The following is a 24,697-nucleotide window of genomic DNA, read 5'->3' as shown; positions in this document are numbered from 1 at the left end:
TGTCTTATATTACTTTTGTTGTGCATAAGAATTAGAAACTGACATTGCCTGTTTAGTGGTTTAAATAATGTAATACCGGCTTCACACATCAACGTAAGTCGGCCGAGGTAAAAAAAATCATGCACGCTACCAAAACGCTAGTAATTTTGATGCATTCAACCTGTCAATCATATCTGTATCGTGTGCACAACGAGCTTAAAGCGTGTATTGGGTGTGCGTAAAGCGTACCTTAGCGTTTCTCTTGGTCTTCCTACATTCCCAACTGCAGGTCTGTCTATATGTGAATGTTTGTCAATAAGTCTGTCACATTCGCCCGTCTGTTTACATGTTTACCAGTCCGTCTATGTCCACTGGTTCGTCTACATGTTCACTAGCTTTGAAATAGCTTTCGGTAAGTGCGATTATTTCAGTGATTTGTGTCTATTGTTTTTATGTAAGTAATTATTGTGCACCGTACCCATAATTTTAGGGACGCGAATTGCAACTGATATTTTACAGTTTTTTCTTGCGATGTGTTGTCCTTACGGTTTGGTTCATTTAGGAGGGTTGGGTTTATGGCCACCACATTGTTTATGTGCCAATGTCCATTCTTAAGCCAGAAACATGTAGTACAGTGGTTGTTGTTCATAATTCATGTCGGTCAAGTTGTTTTCGTAAATTATTTTGTTATCAATAAGGCTGTTTAGTTTTGTTTGATTTTTGTTTTTAAATCTTAATGGTCGGGGCATTTAATAGCCGACTAAATAGTAGTTTTTTTTTTCATTTTTGGAGGCCGCTCGGTGGCCTTTAAAGACTTACTACCACGTCATTGTAACTCTGGTTGGTATTTGTATCATTAGTGCTGGACCATGGTCAATCCTATATGCACCTTTGAGGCAGGCGGGATATTTTTGTAGATCTTGTACAGCTCAAACTAATGTGAGTAGTTCCTGTACTTCTATGTCTAGTCCCATGTTGCATGGTTAGAGAGGGTGTAATATCTTCTGTAGGTTTGATGAAGTTTCACCCGTATCGGACTTCTTTTCCTAAATGAAAGCTTTAAGGCGACGAGTATTTTTGTATGCAATGTGCCCTTAACGTGTCTAAAACTTATCTGTAGCGTTTTCAACGCTCGTGTAGCGTGTATATTATGTGCGTGCAGTTTACAGGTACATGTATATACGTTTGACAAACGCTTGAGCTGAATGATTTTTTTTATGTTCCATTAAAATTTTCCTGAAGTAAAAGCGTTCACCAAGCGTATACCTTTGCTGCATTTCGACGTACTTCAAACTTATGGAACGCGTGTTTAAACGCTTGCGTAAAGTTCCTCTGGTGAGCAACTAAGTTACGCATACGATGATACGGACTTTGTTAATTTTCTTTTTTGACTGATTGTTTTACATTGTCATTTCGGGGCCTTTTATAGCCGACTATGCGGTACGTGCTTTGCCTGTTGTTGAAGGCCGTACGGTGACCCATAGTTTGTATTTCTGCGTTATTTTGGTTTCTTGCAGATAGTTGTCTCATTGACACCAAACCCGATATCTTCTTTTTTTATATTCGATATCTTATCGCCGATCTGGTTAAGTCTGCTAAAATGCATGCATGATTCATTTTTAGGTTATCAGTCGTAATTAAAGTGGCACATTTAATTCGTTGTTTCGTTGCTTGAAGTATCATTTCTTACATCTGCATGGTCAAATGTGTATTTTTTTAAAATAAATTTTAGATTTAGATTTCAGTCACGGTTATTTTTTCCCCCTTCATATTGAATATCTATACTTATCAGTCGCATTTTAAAAATACAAATACAAATATTTTATTGGCACAGACACAATTACAATAATTGGCAATGGCCCATACAACTGGTATACAAATAGTAATAATGCATAGAATATCAATAGGCATATTTAGAACAATATCATCGAACGATATCAATATCATCAACAGTAAATGATTAAAAAAAATATATCAATTACATAGTTGGTCAAACATATTAAGTATTGAAAATAATGACAATATTAATATGTAATATTATGAACAATGATTATTAGCAATTTTATAGAGTTTGTTCTGCTTTACGCAGGTTCAAACTGTCTGAGATGAAAGAGGAAGTTAATTTTAGGATTGTGTATGAATTATTATTTAATAAAAAGATTATATTATTTTCATGTTTTTGAAATTTTGTAGGATCAACGATTATATTTGAAACTTTATGGTAAAATATGTCCCTCTTAGTTGAGTATTTTTCACAATGTAAAAGAAAATGTTTTTCATTTTCAATTTGACCAGAATTACATACAGAGCAGTATCTCTCATTTCTGGGAATATTTAGATGTCTCCCTCTTTCAATCATCAGTGCATGAGCGCTTATACGAATCTTACATATTGCAGCACTGTCACTTCTGTTTTTTAATATATCAACAAAGGGTGGTCTTCTGCCCATTATGTAGACACTTTTGAAAAAGTCTAACTTTTTGGATTCAAATATATTTGCATTTTGAACTTGCAAACATTGGTCATTAATTCTTTGTTTAATAGAATTTAAATTACCTTTAACATAATTAAAGTTATTGATGATATAAGACATTCCAAGTTCATTCAAAAGACTCTTGACCTTTATGACCCAAGGGTTTGAATCTACAGATTTAGTGAATATATCATATGCCAAAGAATTTTCCGAAGAAACTATATGGTTCAGGTAGTTGAATATTGAATATAATATTTTATTTTTCAAGGGAATTCTATTAAGTTCAGCTCGACATCCATCATTAGATGCCTTACAGTGAACCCCTAATATGTCTTTGATAAATTTAACATAAAGTTTTTCAAATGGATCAGAGTCTTTAAAATGTGAATCCACCCCCAAATTTCACTACAATATGTAAGAATGGGAGTAACTAAACAATCAAACAATTTTTCAAGAAGTCTACATGGGTTGTTGAGACCTATAGTTTTCTTTATTTTATAGTATGCCTTCCTGGCTTTTTCCATTAGAGTATTCACAGCAAGGCAAAAATTGCCATTATACTTTAAAACAATACCCAAGTAACAATAATTTGTTACCGTTTCAAGATATGCATTATCATAAGTAAAATGGTTTAACAATGTCTTGCCATTAGAATTAAATATCATAATTTTTGATTTATCAGTATTAACTTGTAGTTTCCATGTTGAACAATATTCATGTAAAATATCAAGAGATTTTTGTAGTCCCTCTTTGCTTTCAGATAGTAAAACAATATCATCTGCATATAAAAGAATGTTCAAAGAGGTATCCCCAATAGCAACTGGATCCGTATGTTTGTTATCAAGATTACCTACTAAATCATTTATAAAATAGTTAAAAAGAAGGGGACTCAATACGTCACCTTGTTTAACACCCCTTTCTGATAGGAATGGAGGACTCAACCCATTAGAGAATTTTATTCTACTTACTGTATCAGTATACATTGAATAAATAACATTAAACATTTTTTGGGGGATATTATGTTTTATGAGTTTAGAAAATAAACCTAGTCGCCATACAGTATCAAATGCCTTTTTTAAGTCTATGAAGGCAGCAAAAACTTTTTTCTTTTTTTGTCTATACTGATCAGTTATGGTCTTAAGAGTGAATATGTGGTCAGCTGTACGACTTTTCTCTTTAAAACCTATTTGATTTTTACTTATTAAATTTTTGATATCCATAAATTTTACTAAACGTTTATATAAAACTTTATTAAAAAGTTTACCCAGGTTGGAACTAATAGATATACCTCTATAGTTCCCTGGATCAATGACGAAAAGGATTCAGAGGTTATTAAAAAAAGTAAATAATGTTGCAATATTTAAACAAAGAAAATAACTTTAAATTTGCAATATTAATGAAAATAAATACGGACATAACTTTCATAATCAATTTTAACGTTATTTTCAATAAACGATTTTTTTTTTAAATCCTCGTTTTTACACCTATTAATTTGAGGCATGTATTTATGATTATATTTCCATGTCCTTGGTCTATCCTAGACGTAAAATTTCAAAAAGTGCTAATACTTTTTTTAAAGATATTATTTTTAATTGTTCTCGTTCAAAATATTTTATTTTTTCATATTCAATATCTATCTAATTTTATTTTTAATAACCTTTTTTTTTTTTTTTTTATTAAGTTGCAATATTTAACCAAAAAAAAAATAACTGTAATTTAATCATATGCAAGAAAGACTTCCCTTTAATTTCAGTATAAAAAAAATAAATAGCTTGCTTTTTACAACATGTATATCTTCACTAAACGTAAAATCTAAAATAAAATGCTACTAAAACTCTTTCTAAAGATTTTATTTTTAATTATTCTCGTTCAGAATATAAAGCGCATTGTTTACATGAAATCTTATCTCATATCTAAACACAGCTGGTTACATCGTTTGACTAATTAAAATACTACGCATGTAGGTTAATATTAGCAGCTTGTAATCGTGTGCAAGAAAATATTATATCATAATAAATTTCAGATCATACGTAAAATATCTCTATAGCAACTTAAGATGCTAATGCATATTCAACAGATTTGTAAGCTATTGCGCATGCATTTGAAAGGTGGTCATAGCTATTGCGCATGTATTTGAAAGGTGGTCATAGAAAGACCAGAAGTGTTCCGACTAACATCCGGTGTTCCGAAAGACTACATCACTCGTCCAATATATACTACGTAAACCCTCAGGGGTTTACGCAATGAACAGAGAACACTTGTAAAATTTCTTTGATAATAGTTTAAACTTAATGCGATTCAGAAGATAAGATTTGGAAATCTAATACTTTAAATAAGGTGGCGAAAAAAATAATATATGAAGATAGAATTGCGAATTTAGAAATGCAAATACGTTTTGGTGCATTGGTTGTGCATTTCCGAAGTTTGATTTTTATAATTGTAAATTCTATTTACAAAACTTTGAAGATGAGTTAGAAATTTGTAAACTAAAGTTAGAAATGCGAATTGGATATAAAAACACTTAAATTAATAGAGTCCCAGAATTTGCAGAGAGTAAAGAAAATGTGGGATTTTTCCTGTTTTTTTAGTTTTGCGCAGGTAATTTCATTATGTCATCCAATCTAATTAAAATTAAATCCTTTAAATGCTTCCGTTCTGATATGTCGCGCACCTTTCATCCAATCTAATTAAAATTATATCCTTTAATTGCTCCCGTTCTGATATGTCGCGCACCTTTCATCCAATCTAATTAAAATTATATCCTTTAAATGCTTCCGTTCTGATATGTCGCGCACCTTTCATCCAATCTAATTAAAATTATATCCTCTAATTGCTCCCGTTTTGATATGTCGCGCACCTTTCATCCAATCTAATTAAAATTATATCCTTTAATTGCTCCCGTTCTGATATGTCGCGCACCTTTCATCCAATCTAATTAAAATTATATCCTTTAATTGCTCCTGTTTTGATATGTCGCTCATCAAGGTGCGCGACATATCAGAACGGGAGCAATTAAAGGATTTAATTTTAATTAGATTGTATGTCATCAGAAAGTAAACAAAAAATGTCGATTCCAGCGACCAGGATTAAATAATTATTCTAATGACGGTAAGAATTGTTGTTTTCTTGTTGGTTTTTAAGGTATCATACAGATTAGTAATATTTTACAGGTTGTTCATTTCATTGAAAAAAAAACATATTTATACATTTAAAGTTTTCGTACAAAATGCTTTTCTTCCGTTATTTTATTATTTCGATTATTAGATTATTTATTAAAACATAATTTTAATAATAAACCACTCAACAGTGGCGGATCCAGGGAGTGTAGATAGTGTACCCTATTCGATCGCAAAAAGAATCCTATTTTTTTTCACAAATTTTTGTAGCCGAAATTTATTCCTTTTCTATAGTTACCCCCCCCCCCTTTTTTAAATCGAAATTTAACTGAATTTTCGTAAAGGAAATTGTAGAACATTGTGGTATTGCATTTTTTTCAGAACTGAAAGAAGAAACTTAAGTATTTTTTCCAAAATTAAGGGAACTCGTAACAATCCTATATAGTTTGAAAAAGGTTTCTTAAGATGTAGTACACATGATTTATTTCTTTAAACTTTTGTTATAAAATAAAAACAAATGAAGATTTTGACCTTTTACGTGTTTCAGTTTCTGTTGAGGCGGATACCTTTCAAAAAAAAAGGGACGAGCTTAAGGCATGGAATAACATGAAAATGAATATATTGTACCATAGCTAAGCCCCGCCTTCTTTCCTTTGGATTCTAGTTGAATTGCATATTTAATTAGCAAAGTATGTTACAACATCAAATTGCAGATAAAATACCATGGTTTTCTCTCAACACACTTTTTAAGCAAATTATTTTATCAAAACAACAAAAGAAAAAATCCAATTTATGTTACAACACATTTTATACCCAAATGAATTCGGTGATTACTTATGAATCAAGAGAAGGGTTTAAAGATCTTTTCAAAGAATGTTATACATTAGGAAAATCAAAGACAAATTGTGTCAGCCAAACAGTTTTAGTCAGTGCATAAGAATCTACCAAACATTTTGGATCCCACGAAAACCGATGTGTACCGGCACCACAATCTAACATCTGATTATTAGTAAATTATAATCAATCATACATGATAATAACATTATCATAATAAAATTATTAACCACTTTAAAGAATATTCTTTTTTTTAATTTCTTTTCGGTTTCTCATTTATAAATTTTCACATCATAGTAATTACTTCCAGACGTTAAAAGTTGTCTGGATGGAGTTGAAAAATCTCCAATAAGTAACAACACAATCTAATTAAAAACCAATGTCTCATCGCTCCCGTTTTCTGATATGAACGCGATATATCAGAAAACGGGAGCGATGAGAGATCGGATTTTAATTAGATTGGTAACAACAGCCCATGATGCAACTGCATACTAAATTTGGTTATCCTAAGCTTTACGATGGAAGGGATATGAGCCGGACACGAAGTGGATAAGGTTTTATTACTCTATAGCTGTACAATGTAATCTATGGGAATGCAACAGGAGTATAAATCTCAATAATCGAAACTTATACCATAGCTATATCTATGGTATAATTTTCACAATTATACCATGGTTTTATTGTGTAGGATTTTCGAAAAGAAAAACAAAGACGGGAAGAATGGACGAGGCCGACTGAAGTGACATAGGAACAACAGAGTCAGTGTGGGGCCACTAAGCTAAACTGTCCGCTTTTCACCAGCTGATATAAATGAATATGCATATATTGCACACTGAAATTCACTATTGAAATATCAATTATTAATACGTGTGTATTTACGTATCTGCAATGTGTACAATTTGTTTAGGGACCGGTCAAAATTTATCTACACATAGGACCGGTGCAAAGTGCAGTAGGACAGATACTTTTTTCCGGAATCGCTTTTTTTGGGACATCACTTTTTTCACAGATCTGAATATCCATAGGACACAAGTTTTTTTTTCAAACGATTACTTCGAAATAATTTTTATTAACATTATAACAAAACTTGAAATAACAGTCTATAACATATACATGTAAAAGAAGATATAACTATCTAATGAAATTGGAATTATTAACATAATTGGAATAACTATGTACATGTAAACAGTAATGTTTTAATAAATTGAATTTTATAATTAATATTTAAAGGTATTGATAAAATTCTTTCATTAGTTTTTTCAGTTTAACAAACACCTATATGTGGTTTGATTGCATTATGCAATGTCTGTTTTTTTCAATGCTTTATTCATAGTATAATTTATGATAATGACATGCCTGTAATTGTATGTGAATCAACAAAATAAAACATGAAACTGTTGTTTTGATCATATTATAAAGACAACATATGTGAAATGGCTCTATTAAGTATACTTTTATTTACAATACATTGGAAAAGTAGGATACGGGACACCAACTTTTTAATCACTAAGTTGGCATAGGACATCATTTCTTTTTCAGTCAGAAATCCATAGGGTTGTAACTTTTATTAAATGTTTTTATTTTTTGCACCGGTCCTATGTGACGATAAATTTTAACCGGTCCCTTAGCCAAACAATGCACGGTTCTACACCTCACAAAAATGCATTCTCTGTATTTAATAACTCTTGCTAATCTATGCACACCTACAGATTAGTGTCTGTTCATAAATGTTTTAATTTTTAACAAGTAAAGTGAACAAGTATTACCTCAAAAAATTGGAATAGAGCAGAGCAGTCCACAGCTTTTTACAAAGCTCAAACTTGTTGGAACCTTACATCCGTATTCCAATATAACCCTACTTTGTTTCTATTTTAGTAATTTTTGTGTATTTCCGGTTTAAACTATCAAAATGACAATTTATAATTTACATATATTTGACAGGAATGGAACATGCTTGTATTATGTAGAATGGAACAGAAGAAAATCTGCAGGGATGAGTCAGTCAGAGGTAAATATGTGTGTATTTCATGCGACACTGACGTTCTTAGGTTGTGCAGTAACACCACTGTCCTTTTTGACTATGACTTTCTATCCTAAATTCGTCCCAGGTCAGGGGAGGGTTGAGTGCTCACAAATATGTTAACCCTGTGCCTGTCTCAGCAGCCTGTAGGTCAGTAGACGTTGTTGGTTTATGTCTGTCATATTTGTTTTTCATACATTGTTATAAAATGGGCTGTTATAGTTTTCATATTTTTCATGTCTGTGCCTGTTAGTGTTATACATGTAGGCTTTAGCTGGCATTAGGATATGTTTTTCTCATTTTTGAAGGCCTAACAGTTGCGTATAATTGCTTGCACCAACTTCATGTGAACTTTGGATAGTTGTCTCATACATTGTACGTAGTTTCTGGAATCCTGTCTTTCAGCTGAAAAGATCGTCAATTTCGCACGCCTGTATGACATCATTTACGAGATAGAAGTTGTGCCTTTATCTCTGCTCTATTAAAATTTTCCAGCATTTTCATAATCGTCATTCTGTTTGGAATACATGTAGAAATAATTTATGTTCCGTAAGTGTTTAATCTTGATTCATGTACGATAGAGGGAGGGTGTCATCTTATTATTATTTATTTCCTGAAATATTTTTAGAGTATTCAATCAAACTTTTCCACCTATTTGCTCAACATGTGTTGGAAGTGACTAGGCTTACATTTTGGTCCTGTGGTGATGGAAGTCTGTTAGTCACATGACAGATTCAACGAAAAAAACCTTATCCTATAACATAGGCATTCATACAAAAAATGTACATATTTTTTGAACATGTACCACATCTCCTTGTTTATCATGTTTATATATATCTATTTTTTTGTTTACCACTTTATTGTTATAGTATAAATCCTATCAGGGTATTAATTCTTTTCGTTTGAAATGTTTCAAATATACATTCAGTCACACATTGTCATTTATATTTTGTTACTACAATGTATTCAGTATGGATTTCCTCATTGTTGAAGCCTGAAGAGTGACCTGTTATTAGGCACTGTTATCATGGTTAACATTTAAACATTATCTGACTGAAGTTTGTATATTTTTTTTTAAGGGTTGATGGTACATATATTCCAAATAATGACAGTGTTTTCCCTAGAAATGTTTTGAAGGATGGTGGGATTGGCTGAATGGATGGTGGGCTTGAATTTTGAAGGATGGGGACTTGTATAGAGTAATAAAGAATTTCAAGATTTGAAGGATGGGGGCCTAAATTAATGCATGGGGTACCACCATGCATAAACCCTCTAGGGAAAACACTGCATGACATCTTTAATTAAATTTTAGTTCTTGCTGTGACTTCTTCTTGACAATTAGTTAGGTTGGTGGTTAAAGGGGAATAAAACTTTCGTTTATGCTATGGACCACAGGAGTTTATTGTTGATTAAAATAATTAAAATATACATATTCATTTTTATGAGGGCAAAAGAGTAAGGATACAAATGGCATGTGATTTTTTTTTGCTTCACCATGTTGACAGTGGATCTCTTATGATTTTGAGATAGAAGCTTGCCACCTCAGTTCTGATCAGCAATTTAAAGGTTTTCTACATGTAACATGTGTACTGGGTCTGATGGCCAATAAGAACTAAAACACTAACAGGGTCTTGTAGAGACCCGTATCATTAATATGTTTTGCTGCCAACCATCCTGTATATTAAAGGTAAAAGTTTCGATTAAAGGCAGCTATGAATGAAGTGAACTGATAAATATAGATACAATGTATAGAAAATTAGATTTCATATTTTTGCTGAACATGGAAATGTAATACATGTAACTACATGCAAGCAGGACACGATTGTTCATGTATTCTTATTTGAATAATTTATAATTATAAACTGCAATCTTAAACTTTGCAAATATATTGAAGAAGTCACCTTAGAGTTAAAGGTATTTGAATGATAAAAAAAATGTAGTATAAAAGAGTGTATATTGCACAAAATGTTATGATATATATGAATATTTTGCAGGAGTTTAAATTGATGTATGGTATGATACATTCCATTAAGTCGTTTGTCAGTAGGATATCACCAACAGATTTGTATCCTTATAGAATTGCAGGGAGATACAAATGTATCTTCATCATTTAAATTTACAATGGTTCATTACTAAACAAAGCCCAACATGTATCACTATGCAAGTGGTCAAGACTTTTAAATATACATGCCAGTGTTTCAATTTACAAAACCTAACATGAATGTACATCTTCTTCTTCTTTAAGTTTCTATTGATCCTTGAATAATTGAAGATTATTTGCAGAGCATCACCTCTTAAGTTGATCTACAATTTACAAAATACCATCACCAATTTTTTTTTTTTATTCAAAACTCAAAATAGTATACTATAAAAATCTTTTTCAAATTATAATATGGAGCTCAGATTTGTTATGAATAAAACAATCAACGATTATAGACATGCAAAATAAAAGATTAGGTATGATTGCCAATGATACAACTTTCCACCAAAGACCAAAGGGACTATAGGTCACAATACTGCATTCAACAATGAACAAAACCAATACTGCATAGTTTGCTATACAAGCTTGACATGGCATGACAAATACAGTTGCCCAGACCTCCCTCACTAATGGCGCAACGTTTATGGTTAAATGGTTAATTCATATTTTTTACCGTTTCACTCAAAATGTTGGTTAAGTTTTATAATTCTGGATCCACTTCTTAAAGTCAATTGCAAACAATTCAAAACCTAAAAAAATTAATAGTCTGATTTATGTAAAAAAATATAAACATCATGATAAACAAGCACTTTTCATAAAAACAACCCCAAATCTAAAAAAACTAATTTTATTAATAATGTGTCATGTCTTTTATATATTGTATACTTGATTTCCTTGACTTACAACTAGAAAAGACGGATTTTTGAATTTTAAGACAAACAGATACAAACTACATTTTTTTGAAACACCATCAGGATTGAAGATCGTGATAAATACTGACCTTGGTGTTGGAAACATTAGGGACACTCTTCATCAGATATACAGTAATGTAAGTATTATGCTTCTGATTAATGTGAGAAAAAACCAAAAACATCTGCCTAATGATTTGTTTTAACAAATAAAGCTATATCTGCACTTTTATACATGATTTCTACATTAGCAGATTAGTTTAAATGCTTGCTTTCAGTAACTTAGAACATTCTGTGATATAATATGAGTTATTGTAGGTTTACTTGCATGTGTTATGGTCATTTGTAATTGGAATAGTAATGCGTTTAAATTTGTTTTAATGTGCAAACCTTTCTGAGCATTTTGTTATTCTACCAATTGAACAATTGGTAAAATCAATATCAATAATACGGTGTGTTTCCTTCCCTTTTGTTGGAAAAAAATTGGTCGGTTGTAAAGGGAATCACTGAAGCATGACTGGGCACCATCCCCCTCATTGAAAGTTCTTGATCCCCCACTGACAAAGTTATTAGAAATTTAAAAACAAGATGAACTGTTTTGAAATTTTAGAGGATTAAAGGTTAGAAGACACTTTATAAATAAAACTTGGTCCGTTGTACAGCATGGCAGCATTGGTTGTAGGCAATAATTCTTAACGAAACCCTTTGGAAAAAGATTTCGTCTAAAATTAAGAAGCTACTGTACAGTTTTAACCATACTTACAGGAAGGAGGTATTGAAGGTCCTTTACATTTAAACTCTCTAGCCTTCTAGTTGGTGGAAAACTGTCAAAGACAATTTCGACTTCTCATTGAATAATTTGTCAAAAAGCTTTCAAGAGGTAATTTATGAAAATAACAAAGCTGTCTAAAGTTGAATTAGAAAGAAGTTATCTTCTATGGAGTTAAAAGAGGCCAATTTGTTTTCCTAAAAAGGACAGGGTGTCAAGAAAACACAGCAGATTGCCATACCAGGCTGAATCACCCTGTAAGAAACACAAGGGGGTAAATTTGCAAGGTGAATTATCCATAGGTATGATCATCTCTGCTTTTGCAAAATTTCTAGATGTTTTAATCTCTGTTATTTTGAGCAAATATACTGGTTAGATAAAAAATTAAATAATTATTATACAATGTATGCTTACTATACTAATTTTCTCGGTTTTTTTGTCTGTTTCAGATATATGTGGAATACGTTGTAAGGAATCCAGTATGTGACTTAGATAAACCAATAACAAGTGAACTTTTTCAAACAAAACTTGATGAATTTATAAGAGGACTACCATTTTTTCCAAGTAGAATAAACTAGTTAACTTATTTATCTAATAGCTTATTGATTTTTTGATGTGCAATAAATTGTTTTATAAAAATTGTCATATGTAATCACGTATTTTTTTAAAACTAGTGGTTCAGGTTTGAGGAAATAAGATGTTACCATAAAGCACAACATTATCAAAAGGCTCAACAAACAATATTTTGTTTGCCAGACATTGTAACCAATTAATTAGCAGTTAGAGGCAGGTCATCAATTAATATATTACATGTAGCTACAAGTATTTTCATTTAGATTTTACTGGGAAGTAACTGTTTATGACCAGAGACATATATACATATAAATATATGTCTCTGTTATGACCAACTACTTTTGTATGAAATTGTAGCTTAAATCTAATAGTAGTCTCAGCTTAAATTAAATTTATTTACTAATTACAAATTTATTACTATATATATATATTTCATTTATTATTTATCAAACAAGTGAACTATTGAATATGCAAAAAATACTAGGGATTTCAATGAATTTGTGGACAATTAAAGGACATATTGTTTTTGGAAAGTTTGCTATAGCTTGCTATTGCTACTTTCCTTAAGCGTCGGCCTCAAACTTCCGGTTGACAGATTATCGCAATATATTCTGCTCCGAGATAGTGTAGTATTAGTGTTTGAGTTCTTGGAAGATTCTTTTAAAATTTTGAGTAATTACTGCTTTGACTGAAAAGATTGCAGCTTGAATAAAAAAGAAAAAATGTTTACCGATGAATTTAAGTTCATTTTAAAAATGAGTTTCACAAACACTACTTCGCGGATCTGCCATGCGCTGAAGAGAAAATTACAAGAAATCTACGCAGCAATTAGGCAGCAACCATTTGATTTTCTGGGGGGGCTATGGTTTTTTTTTCTGGACAAATTTTTTTTTCGCGACAAGTCGAAACCAATTTTTTTCTTTCAATTTTAGCATTACATATAGTGGCAGCTGAGGGTGAAACAAACATTTTTTTTTTCTCAGAATCAAAAACAAATGATTTTTTTCTCCAAAAACTGGAAACAAACTTTTTTTTCCAAAAAAAAACCATAGCCCCCCCCCCCCCCCCCCCCCCCCCCCCCAGAATATCAAATGGTTGCTGCCTTACGTCTTTATTCTTTCATGAATATTTCATGAATGAACATTTTCCCGCTCTACTTTTACCTGTTTACTATATGTACGTGCATGACGTACGTAAACGTGGTAAAATCCCGAGTGTATCGAAAGAATCGGGAATGACTGATTAAAATGCGAGAACAAGTTGACATTTTGACCAAGCCGTCGGATAATTGAAAAGTGATAATGGTTTGTTTAAACAAAACACAGATGAAAGAATATAAAATACTCAATAATTATGTTATATTTCTAACGGCTCACGCCAAGGACGCGAGTAAAGGCAAATACCGGCTTTGATAAAAAAAAAATAAAAAAAATGCATTGTTTTTGTCTAAACATCGATCGGAAGATTTTGATGCCAAAAATCATTTGAAAACTTAATTCCGTTATTTAAATACTAATTGTTTCACATTCCAATGTGGATATAAGGAACTTTACTAGTTCAGTATGCTCAAGTGGGTCAAACTGACAGCAGAAAAACATTGACCCAACGTCAGTTCTTCTTCAGCAAGTTCAGTCTTCTTCCAATAATTTACATCATACCACTTCTGGTGTATTATTGTAAATTCGTATCATATAGCATCCGTATTAAAAGCAACCGAGTCAGCATCTACTTCGAATGTTATAGCTCAGGGTATCAAGACAAGTTCTGTAGAAATGATTAAGGTTCATGATGTGTACCCTTTGGCTAAAATGGCTGTATTTTAACCTCGTAATTTAGATAGATTACAGACAAACCTGTGCATCTGGAAAAGTTTTAAGGCATACCATGCCCTATATAAATAGATTTCAATTGCTTTGTCATCCAAACACAGAGGCAATGATTACCGTAATATATCAAACGAATGGCTTAAAACAAAACTTGATTAAAAATTGTTATTTACTCATCAGACAATGCTTAATTTCACAACAGCAACTAAAATGTGTTACAGGTTATAAGCACCTCTATGAATCTAGTGTATATAAACTTTTTATACCTGTGGTCATACTGCTGTTGTTATGCTCCCACCGTTTTGAGTTTTATCCTTGTTCTGCTGTAAGTATTTACGTCCTTCCCTTATTTATACGTACATGTACCTCCGTACATCCCAAAATTCGTTTCTTGTCTCTTACTTTAGTTTGTCTTAACCAAATGCTATGAATCTTATACACAATGCTCATTACCACAAACACTGATCAAGTTTGAATATTGGTGGCGATAGTTATACCATTTTAGAGTTATGCCCCTTTACATATGTAAAAAATTACTGAATATTTTTGTTTCAGTTATCTAACTTAAGTTCGCTCAACCAAATGTTATGAAACTTATACATTGTAATACTTTTAACAATAAAACAAAGATCAAGTTTGAATTCCGGTTGAGGTATTTTTTACTGCTCTAGGGTTGTGCCTCGTTACAAATGGAACAAGATGCTCCGCTGGGCACATCTTTATACGACAGCAGAGGTCGAGACCCTGAACAGTTGGGGCAAGCATGGACACAACATTCAAGCTTGATATAGCTCTGAATTTGAATTGCGATCAAATTTTTGACATAATATATATGTTTCTGACACAAAACAAATGTCAAGATCTTACAAATCTATTGCACAATACTGTGTAACTAGAATGTATATACAATGCTTATTACCCCATAACTCAGATCAAGTACACATTTTGGTAGCGTCACATTTACAGTTCTTGAGTTGTGACCCTTTATAATAATAATGCTAGCGGGGGCATCATTTGTGTCCCATGGACACGTTCCCTTTTTTTGATAAAAGCCTTTAATATAAATTTACTTTCATTACAGTTGTATTGATTTAAGTTACTGTAAATGCACATGAACTGTCTTATTTATAAAAAGAAGGATGCTGTATTTTTTGCAAAGAACCAATGCTATCCAAAAATGTATTAATAACTATAGGCCACCATATGGTCGTCAATAATGAGAAATATTTGTACCATATACATGTAGAAAGCTATAAAAGGCCCCGATAGGAAACATGTGGAGCAATTCAAACAAAAAAACTAACGTGTTAATTTACTAAAAACAAATATGAAGGATCTAAACCAATAGAAAAATACTAATTCACAGGCCCTTGATGTTGACATGGCATGGGTACTTAAAAAGAAATTAACAGAGCTTTCTGTATATTTCAATATTTTAGATCTACAGTTTTAGGTTACAATAGAAAATATCAAAACTTTTTATGACAAACACGAAAAAAGTGATTTTTTGATAATTACTGACGAGACAATGGTTTAGTTTATAAAAACATCCAAGTGATGAAATACATTTTTGAAATAATACACGTCTATAACCTTTTTGGAATAATGCACAGCTACAGTTGCAAACTTTCCAGAGGTGCTATCCAGCACTTTGATTGTGTCTACTTGTTAGATTTGACAAATCCTGCATATATATGTATATAGGTTTATTGGAAAATTTTTTTCTTTAAAGATTTGAATTTGTGGTTCATTTAATTTTATACTAACAAAATCCTTGAAATCTAATACCACAAGAAAAATAATGAATCCACAATATCTATCTTATCCTATGTATAGCTTAATGAATCCACAATATCTATCTTATCCTATGTATAGCTTAAACCTATAATGAATCCACAATATCTATCTTATTCTATGTATAGCTTAATGAATCCACAATATCTATCGTATCCTATGTATAGCTTAAACCTATAATGACTCCACAATATCTATCTTATCCTATGTATAGCTTAAACCTATAATGAATCCACAATATCTATCTTATCCTATGTATATATTGAACCTAAAATAATGAATCCACAATATCTATCTTATCCTATGTATAGCTTGAACCTAAAATAATGAATCCACAATATCTATCTTATCCTATGTATAGCTTAAACCTATGACTTCATTATAGAGAAATCCAATGCAAAAATGATATAATTCTATGCAAGTTGACAGTAGCAAAACAATTCATTAAGGTTTGCACTTACTTTTTCACACAATAAAACATTTACCAACTCTTGTGACTTGTAGATTGTATTTTTTAGCTGGCATGCAGGTGTAAAAAAATGACATAAAAAAATTATTAAAGATTGGGTTTCATCTTCAAAAGACTCATCAGTGATGCTAGATTTTTTTTAAAGGTTAAAAGGCCAGTTTCAATACATAGTTGAGGAGCATTGAGAAGTGAACCCAAAATCCAAAAAGGTCAACATCTATCATAGTTGTACATTAATTTTTACATAAATTTCCTCTGAAACTTCAGAGCGAAATAACCAAATAAAAGCATACTTAGCCACTATCATCATTAGGGGTATCTTTATTCTCTGTTCAGTTATCCAGTGTGTCAACAAACATAAATTTGTGGTCGGAAATGGGGAATGTGTCAACAAAATAATAACCCGACCAAAAGGCAATAAACACAATAAACAGACGAGGAAAATGGATGTCATATGAAACTCCAAACTATTCTTAGCCAATGTACAATAAACACTGAAACACACAACAATTATACACACAGTTAAACCCATATCAAATGAAGTCGATAGTCCGATGTCAGAATAGATAACAAAAGAAACTAAGTTGAAAAGACAATGATACATACATTAATAATAAGAAAGGACTGCAGTAACTGACATGCCAGCTCCAATCCTCAATTAAACTGATTAAGGTCTTTCCTTTTACAAAAGGGAAAGACCTTACTGTATTTCTTCTGTTTATTATTATTCTTCCGCCAAACTTTGACGAAGTTAGCAGCCTTAACCGTAAGACGTGTCGCTTTCATGTTCACACTTTGTATCGGTGTCATGAATACCTAACTGGAACTCACCCTGTGAGTCGAAATATTTTGTCGGTTCGGAGTAATCCAACACCCTAACCGTAATAGGTAGAAAAAAAACAAAGGGTGAAATTTGTTCAGGACCAGACCCCGGTTCTTCGTCACATTTGGATCGAAAGGATTCAACGACTCATTGGTAGGGTTATGCCCCTATTGAAATTAACCGGTGTCGGTTGGCCACCCAAACTCAGAAACCGTAAGTCAAAGACACCTAGGATCTTCACCATTCATCATCAATTCATGTGAATTTGAAAAATACCTCAAGGTCAAATGTGTATGTTGACCTTGACCTTTGACCTTACACCTTGTTACCGGATAATCTCAGAAACCATTATACTTACAGAAGTTTTGAATAGTGGAAAATGTTTGGGTCATTAAGGAGCAACTTTGTTACATCTTGACCGAAGAGATTTGACCTTTCTGTAAGGGGCATAACCCCTGATTTAGGTTTCTGAAAAGACAAAATCAGCTTTTACTATATAACCAAAGGTCCTAGACCCATGGGGTCTTCAGCAATGACATTTGGGACTAATGACCTTGACAAAGGTCACAAGGTCAAAGGTCAAGGTCGTGTCCCAAATAGCGAATTATGTGTTTTTGACCTATTTTAAGGATTTTTAGTGTGTTTTAAATGTTTTTAAGGTTGACCTTGACCTTTTCAATACATTCTACGTCTATTTGAACATGTGTTTTACATTACAAAAGGAAAGACCTCTCAATTGTTCAAGAACAATTGACATTTTAATTAAAAATTATGTCTATTATATGAAAATCAAGCACAATCCCCCCGTTAGTGGTTCAGTGATTTATAATTACAAAATTTGAATCGATTTAGTAATTTTGTGAATGTGTTGACAAGATTGTGATATCGAATAGGTCCGTGTAACACTTATCAATTCAAAGTTTTAAAAAGTTTTGAAACTTTAGATATTTGGAATTTTGATCAAAGTTTTAAAATATCAAAATTTCAAATTGTGGAAAAGTTTTGAAATTTTGAAATTTTAACCAAATTATTAAAATATTAAAATTCTAAATATCGTTTATAAATTTGATAGTTAAGGAATTTGAGCAAACTTCTAAAATACTAAACCTAACGTGCAAGTTTGATTATGTCACTTTTTGAAAGTTTGATTTTTTAAATTTTTGATTAAAATATCAAAAATAGAAAAGGGGCGAAAAGAGGGGTACCTGTAAATACTGATGTAAACACGGCTCTGATAACAATCATTCTTAGTTATAAATAAATAGTACGAAATATATCAAATCATTTTTAATTACAAAATAAATAATGGAAAGAAGAAGCCTTTTTTATATAAAACATATTAGACAACACATGGGGTAACAGTATCCTGAAATTTTAAGGTTGTGCATCTATCAAAAAAAAATTTGTTAAACCTATTTAAACCGGAATTAGATAAGTTGATTTAAATCTCTTATATAAGGTTAGCGTTTGAGATAAATTATTCAGAGCTATTTGGTGTTCCCAGTGTCCAACATTTAGAAGTAACAGTGAAAACTGACCAAACTCGCAGTAAACCAAATAGTATTATTCTCCTTTTTGACGTTCCTGATGAAGGTAGATCCAGAAAAAGCGCTTCGGTCGCATGCAACTTTAAACGTTTTGTTTTCTTTTTTATCGATTGCATGACGATAATATATTGCCTTTTATGATTTATTTCATTTCCAACAAATAACACGGAAGGAATACTTAATGTATAGCGTCGCAATGAACGTTGTGCTAGGCGCGCTTCAGTTGGCCCCTAGACAAAAAAGTTGACCCCTAGACAAAAAATTGTACTGGTTCAGTGGTTATAGACGTCATACTAAACTTCGAAATATAACAATGAACTAAAACTAAAATCATACAAGACTCAAAAGGACAGAGGCTCCTGAATTGGGACAGGCGCACAAATGCGACGGTGTTAAACATGTTTCGTGAGATCACAACCCTCCTCTATACTTCTAGCCAATAAAGAATGAATAACACACAGTATTACGAACAGTAAAACGCACTTGAAAAGGAAATACAAGTCCTATATCAGAATAGGAAACAAACGAAACTAATCAAAATGACAATGATAATAAATTAACAAAGGACTACTATGTATAAAGCTATCAGTTACTGCCATACGCCAGCTCCAGACCTCAATTAAACTGATTGAAAGGTTATGTCTTCATTATGCACACTCTCTCCCTGTTGTATTTATTGCTAACTTGTTCCGGAACATACATGAAATATGCGTCACATATACGTATACGTACAAATTACGAAGAAACTTAAGATTCAACTCCCTCGGACAAAGTCGCCCTTATAGATGGATTTTGATATGTTTTAACTTCACTTTGGCCAAACAACTCTTCAATTTGTTTTCGGTTCGTATTTTTCTTGACTTTCAAATTTCAGTTTTCAGCGTTCCGTAGTTGAATTCTTTACTTAAAATTCAGCGTTTTACATTGTACTGGTTTTTCGAGAGCAACATTGGTGTATGGCCAAAAATGGAAAAATCCATCATGCAGCTGACACCGTGGCTTCTCTTTACACACACGCCCAATTCTGACTGGATGTACCTGTGTTCTTTTAGTTTGCTAAAAGTCGATTGTCGTACGATAACTTAAAAATGTTCAAATAACAAAATGCAAATACGGTACAATAATATCCCTTAATACAAAAAAATCCCTTTCCTTTTATCTACTATTTAAAAACAGTGGTTGATCTAGGATCCATAATGGAGCTACATGTACGCATATATGATAACCAGTCCAAACGTTGTCTATAAGGGAGCAACCATTTAACTGTAAAAGTGGGGTGTTGTTGTTTTGTCGAAGCGCTAACAATTTTATTAAGTATATCGCTGATATAAACTTTAATTTGAAAAGAATTTTCAATTTTCAAAATGCCGACACCTACAAATAGATAGATTGGCGCTTAATGTAGTACAGCGGCAACTATTACATACATATGAATGCTGAAAATAATGTTTATGGTACACGTTTATATATGATATGAATGGTTTCAACTTTTACAAAACTAGAGCTATAAGTTTGATATAAACGTTTAATTTATTTGGCCTTTTTAATTTTATTTGACTTCATTTGCCTTTTTAACTTGATTTAAATCGAGCCGGTCACTGAGAAGTCTTTTGTAGACGAAACGCGTGTCTGCCGGGCGCAAAAACCGGCAAAATTTATATCCCGGTATCCATCTATGATGAGTTTATATAGATACCTTGTAACAGTATCTTGGCTCCAATCTACTAATATTTGGTCTTAGTACTCTTAATTTCAGCGTAAATAAGATACTAGGATTTAAAATCTAAATTTTAAATCAGTTATCGGTAGTGCTCATACCACTGTGTCCGTCGTTATACTACTTCGTCAGTTAATAGTATTTGGTTTTTAGTTGGATAATTGATCTTTGCAAGTGATTGATTTACCAATAATCCTCCTTTTGACGTCGACATTTTGGAAAAGCAGACGCTTTTTAAGCCATAGATTTATCTTCATAAAAATCTACGCCAATCTGACACATAAGTTGTTAAAAACCTTATTTTTTCAAAACTGTTTCAAATAATATTTATCAAGGATTTATTTGTCGTTTATTTTGATTCAATGGTTACAATTGTCGAAGGATCATGACGAAATTATGATGCTTAGCAGGTGCTTAGCAGACGGCATGGTCAGGATTTGTCGTCGTTCCGAGAAAAATAGTTTATATCTACATCGAATTATTTCTAAATTTTATTTCCGATATGCAATTTTGACAATTTGAATTAGTTTCAATTTCGAACAAACTTCTCATTTATTATAATCTAAATTTAGCATTATTTTGGATGATTAGAGACTCGCGTTAAATTGTTAAGATGGCTGCATTATTGTATACAGAATAAAAAAAAATTGTTTGTTTTACAATGGACATGATGGATGGGCAAAATGTTAAATTAATTATTTCTCGTGCTTTGAGACACGATCGGCCACAGCATAATCAGCAGATGTGTTTGGTTTTTTTTTTGTGTGTTTTTCTTTTGTATGTTTTGCATTGTTTTAAATCTTATATGTTCATATACATATTTACATAATTTATCACAGCTTATCTTTTTCAGTTTAAAATGCTTAGGGTATCTGGTAGGAAGAGGGTGTCGCCTAAAGGAACCTATGGGTTTTTTTTCTGTACAAACTTTATTTTTCGCATTTGGCGAAAAACTATATTTTTTTCGTGACAAGTCGAAAACAATTTTTTTCTCTCAATTTTAGCTTTACATATAGTGGCAGCTGAGGGTGAAACAAACATTTTTTTTTCTCTCAGAATCAAAAACAAATTATTTTTTTCTCCAAAAACTGGAAACAAACTTTTTTTTCCAAAAAAACCATACCCCCCCCCCCCCCCAGAAAATCAAATGGTTGCTGCCTAAGTTTTCGACAAAAATTTTAAAATTACAAGAGAATATGTTGACCTGGTCTTTATATTAGTTCCTTTACAGGCTTCTTCTGGGGATAACCAGAAAGTCATTATTTCACAGAAACTTTTGATACAAACCCCCCGGGTGTACTTTCTTAATTTTAGTGGTACGAATGTGCTGCAAAAACCGGGTAGCTTTTTATGTCCTGTTGGTTAGATCAGAGTCCCTTTTTCATGTCTTGCTGATTAGAACGCGGGGTTACTTTTTCATGCCCTGCTGTCGAGAACAGGTTTATTTTTAACAATCGAATTAAAAACAAACAGTATGGATACTGGATATGGACACAAGTATGTCTGTTGCTTACATTGATAAAATGATCGGTGAAAGTCCTTATATTTCTGAACTAGTCTAGAACATAAAGGTCTCTGTCTAGAACAAGGTATACATTTTCTGAGCGTGTCCAGAACAGGGTAAACATTTTCAAATTCTGAGCATGTCTAGAGCAGGGTATGTTTTTCAATGTTTTCTGGTTAGAACAGGGTATCATTTGGAAAGTGCTGTCGGCACAGTTGTACCCGAAAAGATCGGCTCAGTATATCCGAAAATATAGTCAGTTACTCCCAACCCTCCAGAAATACAACCAAGACAGCAACAACACATAATTTTACACCATAGATAACTGGACAGATGCGTTTTCAGTCAATATTAGTATATATTGAACTGCTCACTCGACTGTTTATCAAGATTTACTTGGCTAGGCACTAAGCGCATAGGCGGATCCAGGGAGGGGGGGGGCCCGCCCCCCCTTTCGTGGGAAAAATTTGGTTGATTATATAGGGAATCATTGAAGCATGACTGGAGCGCCCCCCCCCCCCCCTTAGGTCAGTCAGCGCACCCCCCCCCTTAGGAAAAGTTCTGGATCCGCCACTGAAGCGGTGCGCACTAGGGTGGAAGTCGTACATTTTGTATGATGAATAATTTTGTCTCAGAATCTCGCAAGATTCCGATGGTTTTGGGTCTGTTGTTGACCTTGACTTATGACTGCTAAATATGTATCCTCCGTCTGATATTGGTAATGGCAATAAGCACGGGGTTCTTTAAATGTTACGCATTCAATTACCAATGTTCATGCGTGAATCAATCATGTGAGCACTTATACTCATTCTTGTTTAAGATGCTTTGATCATCATCCACTTATGATTCAGTGTCCCAGACAAGAGTGTTTTCCTATTAATGCAGGCGAAAATGTAAGATTTAAGCAACCTAGGCCTCAGTTTAGACCGAGATTTCATGCACGTGTAAGCAACTCGTTGCAGTATCCCATCAAAATGAACTCGTATACTGGGCAATATATGAAGTGAATTTTTAGCAAAATGCAATTACAGTTGATTCTTAAGAGATATCAAGTTGAGAATTTTTTGTGATATTTTTCTTTGTTTAATTTTGTATAGAATTTAGATTGTACTGACTCGAGTCCAAACTGATGTATCATGGGATAAAGGATGGCTCCATTAAACACAACTGAATTAAAAGATAAAAAATAAAAGAACGTATATACAAATAGTGTAGATGCCTAGCTCCGGCTTGAGGGGCTACATTTGGCTTAAGGTTACAATATGAAGGTTAAGTTTTTAAATTACCGCAAATAAATTTAACGTCTTAAGCACGGAAAACCGTATTATCATGTGAAAATAAATTAATCAAGAGCTGGGATCGGATGCTTAATCTGGTTAAATTTTTGTAAAATGTTAATTTTATCCTCTCAATTTAGCAACAATTTTTTTTTATCAGGAATAGATTAAACCAAGCACTTGATTTGATAATTAACAAGCGAATATAAAAATCGAAGTTGGTAAGGATGTTAATTCGTCCTCTAGTATTGTTATTAATGAGTAAATGTATTCATATACGAGCGTTGCATATTCCAGGCTCAAGTAATGTAAGTGCAGATTCTTTGTCTCGTTTTCGGGTGATCCGTTCCCGTATATTGGCCCCGGAAGCACATTATATCAGACATTCCAATTGGACTTTCACATGGTCATTTCGAAACTGGTTGGAATAGACTTTCAATTTAACAATTCAATAGCTACTAGTACAGCAAAGTTGTAAACCCGGGCTTTAAATTTGTTAAACAGTTTCAGGAAAGATTTCGGTCTTGCAAAAGTATGACTTGCGTCCTTGCAGGACATTATTGCTTTTATTGCATATACATATATAATTAGGATTTGCTCATTCAACAATTAATTCGTACACATTGATCAGGCTTAATAATCTACAATAAGCTAAATTATTATGAAGACTATACTCAAAATGTATCGCAAGCGATGGTCTTAAGCGTTCAAGGTTGCCTTAGGTGGACACTAGACTGACTTTTTAAGAGAGATATTTCGTCTTATTTTGTCAATATTGTCAGGTATATGAAGTTCTGCATGCAAAGCTATGCTATTCAGGCGGTGTTTTCATTTGCTTTTCATGATCTTTTTATGGTTGGGGAGTTGACAGTTCAAAATATGAGCAATGCATATTCTACAAATCAGGCTTTAAACAAGAATGATGTCAAAATTAACAAGAAATATGTATACATTTAATTGGTTTCATCTAAGACCGATCCGTTTGGTAGAGGGTAACGATACACATTCCTGAGCAATTAGACAAATGTATACTTCCAGGTGTTTTATTGCTTTGCTTTTTGCGAGATAGACTTGTAGTAGGAGGACC

General features: G+C 32.5%; 1 protein-coding gene across 1 annotated transcript; it reads left to right on the top strand.

The window, feature by feature from the left end:
• Nucleotides 1-8,258: 8,258 nt before the first annotated feature.
• Nucleotides 8,259-12,732, top strand: LOC143067629 (trafficking protein particle complex subunit 1-like). The gene is made up of 4 exons (XM_076241017.1): nucleotides 8,259-8,410; nucleotides 10,417-10,487; nucleotides 11,313-11,451; nucleotides 12,530-12,732. Exons 1-4 carry the CDS (start codon nucleotides 8,312-8,314, stop codon nucleotides 12,656-12,658), a joined length of 438 nt encoding a protein of 145 aa, XP_076097132.1. The 5' UTR covers nucleotides 8,259-8,311; the 3' UTR covers nucleotides 12,659-12,732.
• Nucleotides 12,733-24,697: the final 11,965 nt, after the last annotated feature.

Source organism: Mytilus galloprovincialis, chromosome 3 (genome assembly GCF_965363235.1).
Source record: "Mytilus galloprovincialis chromosome 3, xbMytGall1.hap1.1, whole genome shotgun sequence".
Lineage (NCBI taxonomy): Eukaryota > Metazoa > Mollusca > Bivalvia > Mytilida > Mytilidae > Mytilus > Mytilus galloprovincialis.
The sequence above is the reverse complement of the archived record's forward strand: the minus strand, read 5'-3'. Positions and strand labels throughout refer to the sequence as shown.

What these genes read in the sequence shown, in the direction of transcription:
- LOC143067629 (XM_076241017.1), top strand. Translation starts at nt 8,312, where the DNA reads ATGACAATTTATAATTTACATATATTTGACAGGAATGGAACATGCTTG. An exon ending in CAGGGATGAGTCAGTCAGAG is followed by an intron (nt 8,411 to 10,416) that starts GTAAATATGTGT and finishes AATATTTTGCAG; the next exon opens with GAGTTTAAATTGATGTATGG. An exon ending in AGGATATCACCAACAGATTT is followed by an intron (nt 10,488 to 11,312) that starts GTATCCTTATAG and finishes ACTTACAACTAG; the next exon opens with AAAAGACGGATTTTTGAATT.